Consider the following 9,865-nt stretch of genomic DNA (forward strand, 5'->3'; position numbering starts at 1 on the left):
TCCATGATTATTATTGGCATCATAGGAGTGAAGACTGGAAAGGAATTTTCTCATTCTCAGTTAAATATAGAACAAAAGAAACACAGTGGTAGCTCACATACAATCAAAGAAGTTCAGAAATAGACTTAAAACGTTCAAGGGCTTTTCTAGCAAGCTGGTTGGTTTCTATCCCAAAAGAACAGATGATAACTATAAACTTAGAGTCAAAAAGATTCTTTCCCTGTGGGGGAAAATGATGTTTTTTTATCTGAATACCAGCAGAGAGCAATGGAGAACAACAATGGCTCCATGTAGCCTCCAAGAAAGACCAGTAGATATTAGCGTGATGCTATCACTAGAGGACATCTATAGCTCTGCAGTGTCAGAACTCTGAGCTCCCTAGGCTATGTATGGTGTATAGACATAGGTAACACACGTGGCCAGAGAAGACACATGGCCTAGGCAACCCATACCGGTCTGATACCCTAAAGCTGTCAGTGTTTTCTGCTTATTTTTTCACATTGCTTATTTTGATTGTGGGGTCTCTAGATAGCCAGACTATCTGGAGACAGACAATAGGGAGACATTCAAGGTATCACGACAAGGGCAGAGCTATATTTGAAGGCAATCAGTTTGGCTGCTGTGCAAAGGATTGACTGGGAAGTTAAGAGAGGAGGAAAGGTAACATGTTAGGCGGCTATTGCAAGAGTCCAAGGGAGAGGTTATGGGGATCTAAATTAAGGAGAGGCTGTGAGGGAGGGAAAATGGGATGTATATGAGAGCTATTGTGGTGGTAGGATCAACAATGATTGGCAACTGATTGGATATGTGTGTTGAGGCTGAGAGAAGAGTCAAAAATGACTTCAAGGTTGTGGACTTCAATGAAAGGCAGCAGAATGCTTTTGGACTCTCAGCAACAGGATGAGATCATACCTATGTCCATCCTAAGCCAATCACTGGATTTGGTCTTTAAATGTGTTTTATACTGCCTAAAGCTAAAGCAACTCCATAAATACTAAGTAGTCTGATGATAAGATTCAGAATGTAGGTAGAGTACCTATTCAGAACTGCTCTGGCAGCTTTTCCCAGCACAAGGTCATTTGCAAGTGGGTACTAAGCATTTTGGACAGGAGCAAAATGTGGTCCAGTAATAAAAATTGCTTCTGAGATTTATGAATGAAATATGTTGACTTCAATAGTAATTCTTAAGATAAAATGCAAGAAAGAGAAGTTACCATATGACCTCACTCATCCTCTCCCCAACACCCCCATCCCTGTCCACAATCAGAAAAAAAAAATCTCATTACTAGAACCTAAGACTGAGTAACATTCTCAGTATAATGTGAAATAATGTTAAAAGGGAAAACACATATATAGCTTTTAGGAAAACACCAGCATTCTCACAATCAGAATCCTATCTTGAAAAAAAAAGTTAGTATAAGATCTTTAACTATTCCCACTGCATCTTACAACTTAACCTTTTCAAATCATCTTTTCTGAGGACTGAAATTTCCTGGCACAAAATTGATTATACTTTGTTAAGTGACTCAATTGGATTTTTTTCTTAAAAAAAGGTGGTCTAAACTTACATAGAAAAAGTGGTGTCAATTTGATGTCAGGGGTTTTCCATGATCGAAAGGGAATTTATAGAAGACACGATTTAAGAGGAGAGCCTGCAGACTTAGTTAAACATTGAAGAATCAAAGATGTTCTTCCACGGGCTTTACCTTTCCATCTTGCTTTTGTCAGTGAGTGGAACCCCTGCTCAAGTCCAGAACCAAATGAGGTTACATAGAAACTCAAGTACAAGTGGGAACTTCTGCTCAAGTCCGGAACCAACTGAGGTTACACAAAATCTCATTGAGCGTTTGGAGGTATGTTCAGGAGGGCTGGTGTTTTTCATGGTGAACGATTTGAAGCTAAAAATAAGACTGAATTCAACGTGATTTTTTTTTCTAATTTAGAAAGAGACTGCTGCAACATGCAATTGCAGTGCCAATGTAAGTGAATGGGTCAGAATTTTTAAGCCCTGTTGATATTTTTCTGTTGTCAAGTATCACTTAACAGAATCTTATCTTTAAATATCTCTTTTGCAGGTGACTGACTGTTTATGTCTTCCTGTATCTTCTGTAAGTATGACTTCCTATGTCTTCTGTGAGAAAAGCACTATATAGACTATACTTACTTATTTTCAAATATTCATTTTTGAATTGCATTCATCTAAAAATTTAATGTTAGTAAATAATTGTAATGATAATGATAATGATAGCTACAATTACATGTGTTTTGATGTCTGCAAAGCAATTTATAAAGATTATCACTTTGCTGTTTTTTGTCAAAATTCAGAACTCATGAGATGAGCATAGAGAAAAAGTTTGGTACCAAAATACCTGGTTTCAAATTCCACTTCCTTCTCCACCTAGGAAACAATGGGGAAATTATTTAGCCACTTTGGTTCTCAGTTGCTTCTTTTGTAAGGTCCAGAGTGGTTGGACTAGATGGTCTTCTAAGGTCTCTGTCAACTATAAACCATATGATTCTGGATACAGCATAAGAATGAAGCCTTCATTTGTAGCCAGCCTCATAAAATTTAAGAGATTAAAATACTGATTGTGGTATTTTAAAGTAAACAGCATCTTTCAAGATTAATGTCAGTATTTACTATTCAAATAAAACTTCAAAGTATGAATGAAAAAACCAAGAATCCAGTGCATAGGCAGTACTTTTTTCTTCTTTACCACATTACTCACTTCCTCATAGTGTAATGGAAATAGTCAATATTCTACCTCTTGTCTGGCATCAACTGCCATGTGAGTCTGGATTTCTGCAATTTTAAATCTATTTCATGGCTATAATGTTTCCTTTGTTGACAATATAGAATTGGAAATGTTGCCATTGCCACTGGAAATTGGGGAGAAAGTGAAGATTTTAATTTTGGCAATTTTAATCCTACTCTCAATTTCTGAATGGTGTACAATGTTTCCAATTGCCTATATTTGTCTTTCCCTCTCATCTTGCTATTTGTCCCTTCATTTTTTTCTTTCATCTTGTCCTGTCTCTACCAAAAACTCATAGTGTAGCATAGGAAGGTGAGTGGCATGGTTAGAGCTGAAATCAGAAAGCATTCATTTTTTTTTCTGCACTTCAAGTACCAGGGGAATTGTCAGAGAATTTAAGGTGTCTACCCTGGTTAGCCTTCATACTTCCACAATGATCCTAAGATTCCTTCCCAAATAATTCCAAGAATGCTACTTTAAAAGTAAAGGGGACTAATGCACTTAGAATCAGAGATTTAGAGCTGAAAGGAATACTAAAAGTCATCTAGTCCTGTTCTCTCATTGTATAGATGAAATACCTAAGATCTTAAGAGGTTAAGTGACTTACCCAAAGTCACAAATGGAGTCAGGAACTAGAGCAGTACTTGAATTAATTCATGTCCTCCAGTGTCCCTTCCCATTGCATTGTGTTACCTCTTATTTATTTAAAAGAAAACATAACACATATTTGGGGCAGTTAGGTGATACAGTGGATAGAGCACAGGGATTAAAATCAGGAAAACTCATATTTTTGAGTTCAAATCTGGCCACACAGCAAGTCACTTAACCCTGTTTGGCTCAGTTTCCTTATCTGTAAAATAAGCTAGAGAAGGAAATGACAAACCACTCCAGTGTCTTTGCCAAGACTGAACAACAACATAATGTATGTTTATAACTTCTGTCCTTGAATTTAATATTTCTTGATTTTTAAAAATAGTCAAACACTTAAGTTATGGCACAGAGATTTCTTTCTTTTTTAATATATTTCAAATATAAAGAGGCTTTTTTTTTTAGTGAATCAACTTTAGTGAGGTAGAAAGAATATTAGGCTGAGTTTCAGAAGGCCTAGGTTTGAGTCCATACGACTTTTGTGGCAAGAAGAACTCTAAAGCTTAGTTGTCTCATCCATAAAAGGAAGGAATTATGTTAGATGATCTCTAAGGTTTTGTCCAGCTCTAAATCCTATGCTCCCAACAGTTGGAAAGTATAAGGATCTGATAAAAAGTAAGCTCAGACCCTGGTTGTCACCAACAACCCTTCTTCTCCCTGAAGTACAATACTGAGAATTTTTTTCTAATGAGGTATTCCTGGGAAAATGACGATGGATTTAAATATTGACAATACCTGAATTGCCAAATTCTTAATGCAAAAATGGACATGCTCTATATCGAGATAAAATGTAGTAATTTGTTATATTAAAATTCTGACTGAAGTCCTGCTAAAATTTTGTCCTTTTGGTTACACAAGACCGTATAATATATTACAATATACTGTAATATAATGTGATATCATATCATATTGTATGATGTGATGTGATGTGACGTGACATGACGTGACATGAAATGACATGACATAACATAACATATACCATAATATGATATGATATAACAAACTGTAATGTAATGTTTCAGCAGAACAGCTGTAGCACATCGTGCTTTCAGTATGGGCTGACAAAGATGTCTGACACATTGAAACCAAGTTATAGTCGAACCATCTTTAGAGTGCAGAGTTATGTCGGGCAGCTAAGGCGCCTCAAATGCAAAGTAAGTTTCTTTCTTTCTTTTTTTTCTTCCTATTATGAACTGTTGTTTGTGATTTTATCTGACTTTGAATGCCAGATAAATTTTTCTGGCCACAAGTAATAAAGTTGGTTTTGGTGGCTTATTGTTGTCTAAAGAGGTTTAAGAATTCCAATATCTGAAAAAAGCTCATTTTTATATTATTTTAAGATTTGCAAAGCACTTTCTAAATAGCAATCTTGTGAGTTAGGTAGTTTTGGTAATACAACACCCACTGAATAAAGAAGAAAATAGAGGCTCTGAAAATGACTTGCCTAGGATCCCATAGCTAATAAGTGTTTGAGCAGAATTGGATGCTAGGACAAAATAGTGTGCTTAGAGCCAAGTCTTATTACATAATACTACCAGTGTGCCTCCAAAAAACATCAGAAGGCCAGGCCTTTAATCCTTGAAGTGTGGTCTTTCTTTTTATCCTTTAGCTTAGCCCAGTATCCGTCATATAATAAACACTTAATAAGTGCTTGTTGACTGGCTAGAAGTAGTATCTGTATTAAACAATCAATTAAATATTATCACAGCCAATGTAGCCAATGACCTCCTAGCTGCTATAGGAAAATGGACCAATCCAGTGCCACTATAATTGTCAGTTAAAGTTCTGAGAGTCTGGACCCTAAAACAAACAAACAAATCATAATACTAAATTATTCCCTAGGTGTACAGTAATCAGTATTATCAACACTAATGCTAATCAGTATTACCAATAATCAATACTTGGTCCAGGGACAGAAGTTATAAAGAAAGAGGAGTAAACCAGCAGGCTTCTCAACTGCAGGAAAATCACAAGCAAGTGAAATTTTAATATAAAGCAAAGAAAGTTAGGCTTCTAATTTTACTTCTAAAACTTACAGTCACTCACATGGACTCCCCGTTCTGTGAGTTTTACAAACATCCCCTACTTGGAAGGGTCACAAATGCTGGTGATACTGACAGAGCAAGGAAACTATTCTATTACAGTGATTCAGAGAAAGTTACAAGTAATATCCCAGGTCTAAAGCCTGCAAATCTTGGATATAAATGTCAGCTTCCTCTAACTTTTAAAGAGAATTACCAAGAGTATTCTGAAGGTCTGCCTCAGGAGAAATGTCTATTCTAGTTATCCTATTTTAGTTATATTATAAACAAATGGCTTTCAGAAGCACCTTTCTTCTGAAGCACATTTCACACCAATCAGCGCTTTAAATCTTATAAGTTGCATTACGTTCATGATCCAGTCAGATCTTTCTGACATAGTTATGTGAGCTAGGTAATACAGGCGTATTCATCTCTCCTTTTCAGATGAGAAACTGAGGCTCAGAATCACAGAATCATAGATTCAGAGCTGAAAGAGACCTTGGAGGTCATCTGGTCCAACCTCTTCATCTTATAGATGAGAAAACTAAGGTCCAGGAACAATTCTATGACTTGCATATGGCCCTATGGTTAAAAAGTGTCAAAGGCTAGTTATACACCCAATTCTTCCTGACTCAACTGAGTACTGTACCTTACTGTGCCACACTATATCTACATAAGTAATTTTCTGATCTTTTAAATTGTATAAGACTATAAGCATATTAGCTGTCACTGTTTGACCTGAGTGACTGAGGGGAAGGAAGAGAAGAAGACGCAGCATCCTTGATCTAACTTCTAGGTTAGTAAGTAGTGCAGCCGTGGCAGTGATCTTTCTAGAAGAGTGTAATGGGAAAGTGAGCACACACGGATCAGAACACACACAGTTTATTGCCTAAAGCTTTCTGTGTATGTGCCAAGAAGACACTGGAGGGTTAGTCAGGGTACCTCCTGGTCAGTTGACTTGGGACAGTGGAAAGTGTGCTGAATTTGGAGTCAGAGGATCTCAGTTCAAATTCTAATTCAGCTACTTGCTACCTTTGTGATGTGGGCAAGTCACTTAATTTCTCTGGGCCCCAGTTTCCTCATCTGTAAAATGATGGAGCTGGATCAGATGCCAGAAAATACTAGAACCAACTCTTACTGGCTGGAGATCTTACTGGTGGAGAACAGATTGTAAAATTATCAGTGTAAGCACTTACACCTCTGAAATCAGCAAAGGCTCCCAAATTAGGGCTTTATTTATTGGTTTGTTGATTGTCTAGAATAAGAAAAGAGACGTTGAAAATGTTAAATATGCCAATTAAACTTAAAAATATGTCCTATGATTTTTTTCCCCCCAGGAAGCCTATTCTTAAATATTTGCCAGAGCATCCCCACCAGATAATTGCTAAGGTTCCTTCCAGTTCCAACATTAACCCTTTCTAGTGTCAGATAACATTGACATGTTCTCTCAGAGTTTTGCTTTGTTATAAAAATGTGACTGAGGCATGAGGGGCTAAAATGAGGTCTTTAATGAAACTAAATGGGCATTCTAAAAGTCACCTAATGCTTCTTTTGATAAAACAAGGAATTGAGATATTAAATGATTAGTTCTAGGACATCAGCCCTGACAAAATTATTGAAGTGTGTGATTTGTGTTTTGTGCCATTCCATCTCTTTTCAATGACCATTCTCTCCGACTTAGTCCCAAGTCTGGAGGCCATTCCAGGAGGACTACCAATTCATTCCAGTTGAAACGTTAATGTAAGGTGTTCACCTCCTATCAGGGGAATTTGTATTTTGTTAAAGGACTCTGAAAGAGGAAAACCATACAGGGAATGGATCTCCAATGGTATGATTCATGGTGGATTTCGAATCAAGAAGACTTGGGTTCAGATTCTACCTCTGACACTTTTTAGGCTAAGTGACCAAGGACAGCTTGGTCTCTTGAGATTAGTTTTCCCATCTGTAAAGTGGGGCTAATAATACCTGTGGTACTTGCCTTACGTGATTGTTTTCAGGCTTAATAAAATATTTTACATAAAGAACACTCAAAAATTTAAGCTTCTACAGAAGTATCAAATTATTATCGTTGGTATTCTTGTTGTTGTTGTTGTAATTACTAGATCAAATTTCACCCGGTTCCTAAGCTAGTATGATTCTTACTGAGCAGTATAAACTGGGCATGATAGATGCAGAAACTCTAAATTTGCTCTATTTTCTTTCTGCAGCCTTTTTCATGTTACCAGCCATGCAATGAGACCTTCACTGCTAACACAATGGAGTTTCTGAAGGCTCTCCAGGAAAACTTCCAGAAAGTACCTATTTCTAACAACTAATGAACAAGCAATTACTATTTAACATATTTATTATCTAAATAAATCATCCTACTATAATTATTGCACTGAAATAATTAACGTTAAAGTCCAAATGAGAATCTTGAGTTTAAAGAAGCTTTGATAATTTGTTTGAAAGCTGCTCTTTCCATTTTGTAATAAAAAATACAAACAAAAAAAAATTTGAGTGAGTTAATCTAAGTGAGTATCTTCTATCACACTCTTTCTTTAAAAAAAAACCCTATGATTTATTTATTTTAACATTTTTTTCTTTTTAAAATTTGAGTTCCAAAGTCTCTCCACTCTCCCATCTGCTGAGAAGGCAAGCAAAATGATATCAATTATACACATGAAATAATGAAAAAACATTTCCATATTAGTCATTGACAAAGAAAAAGCAAGAAAAAAAGCAAGAAAATTATACTTCAATTACACTCAAAGTTCTTTCTCTCTGGATATGGATAGCATTGTCACTCCCTTTCAAAGCAAAGAACAGAAATAAGCCCCACAGCATATTTTAATGGGTCTGATAGGAATTTCAGGATAACGAACATTCTTATTCCAAACAAATGGCTAGAAAACATAATCTAAGAGTGGGATTGAAGAGTACCTGGTTATGAAATTGGGTAAAAGAAGAAGCTTACTGCTTGCGGAGGGGTTTAGACCATGTATGTGTGAGGTGAGGGAAAGGAGTGCTACACTACAGCCAAGCAGGTAGGGGATCTGTGTCCTGGAACATATCTTTTTTGCCACAGTTCTTTTGTTAATCTGCCTAATGCTCTCACTACCTAGGACAGTCAGCCAACAAGCATTTATTAAGTGTTTACCATATTATAGGATGGTCAGCTAGATGACACAGTGGATAGAGTGCCATGCTGGGAGTCAGGAATACCACAGTTCAAATCCTGCCTCAGACACTTACTAGTTGTATGATCTCAGGTAAGGCGCTTGATTTGTTTGCCTCGGTTTCCTCATCTTTAAAATGAGCTGGAGAAGAAAATGGCAAACTACTCCAGTATTTTTGCCAAGAAAATCCCAAATGGGATCACAAGGAGTTGGACACAACTGAATGACAAATATTTCAGGCACCATAATACATGCAAGAGAAAGGAAAGGAAACAGTCCCTGCCTGCAAGCAGATGACATTCTAACGTAAATAACTAAATAGGTGCAGGATGTGTGCAAATGATGAAGGTAATCTGAAATGGAAAGACAGTAGCAGCTGCTGGGACTGGGAAAGGCCTCTTACTGAAGGTAAGATTTGAGTTGAATTTTGCCACATAGCTGCCTCCTAACATGCTACAGAAATGTGTTCTTACTACTGTTACGATTACATTATTTTTCAATCTGGGAGAAAGTGCTGGTGACAGGAGTCAAAGCGAAGAGGACTGTAGGATCAGACCTGGAAAGAGCCCCAGAGATTATCTAGTTCAACTCCATCATTCTATGGTTGAGGAAACTGAGCCCCAAGGAGATTGTCATGTAGGTAGGTGTCAGAGGTATTATTTGAAAACATATTAATGCATCTAGTTTCCAATATCCAGAGGCACAAGGATTTTGGAGTGCTCTAGATAGAAGTAATCATAGGTCACAGAAAGCTAGATATGCAAATTGGCATTTGGGAGTACTCCCAATCTTGGACCCTGCTGTGTGATTCCTTAATATGAAATTTTCTTGCCTTGGTTCCTGTTTTCCCCACCAAATGAATATTGGGTGACACCCTTCCACCTGGTCCCTGATTTCTTCTCTAATAACTTAATAGGCTTTAAAATCTAAAAAGATCTCACAGATGATCTAAAGCATTTTATCCCTAATTTTACAGATAGCCAAGGCCCAAGTGACTTAGACAACTTGTCCAAGGTTGTCCAGGAATAAGATTTGGATGCAGGATCTCTAACTCCAAACCTTGTGCTTCCCCCTCTCCCTCATTCCTCTACACCATGCTCCCTTCCTGTGTTAGGATTTTCTTGGTGTAATTTCTTGGCTTGTACTCTCAGGATCTATCTTGTTGGCTCTGCACTCCATCCCTATCCCATAAGAACCTTCCTTGATTAGCCATTGTTTTCTCTGAAAGCTGATCCTGGCTTAGCCTTGATCTGTCTCTGCCTCCACAGGTGCACAAGAGAGG

General features: G+C 37.1%; 1 protein-coding gene across 1 annotated transcript; it reads left to right on the forward strand.

Annotated features, from left to right (window-relative positions):
• The first annotated feature begins 1,607 nt into the window (after nucleotides 1-1,607).
• On the forward strand, nucleotides 1,608-7,823 carry IL9 (interleukin 9). The gene is given in 5 exon segments (XM_020991105.2): nucleotides 1,608-1,853; nucleotides 1,944-1,979; nucleotides 2,076-2,108; nucleotides 4,427-4,558; nucleotides 7,633-7,823. Coding segments are annotated over 5 exon segments (555 nt in total). The 3' UTR covers nucleotides 7,741-7,823.
• The last annotated feature ends 2,042 nt before the right edge of the window (nucleotides 7,824-9,865 follow it).

This window comes from Phascolarctos cinereus, unplaced genomic scaffold (assembly GCF_003287225.1).
Source record: "Phascolarctos cinereus isolate Bilbo 61053 unplaced genomic scaffold, phaCin_HiC Scaffold_2;HRSCAF=192, whole genome shotgun sequence".
NCBI lineage: Eukaryota > Metazoa > Chordata > Mammalia > Diprotodontia > Phascolarctidae > Phascolarctos > Phascolarctos cinereus.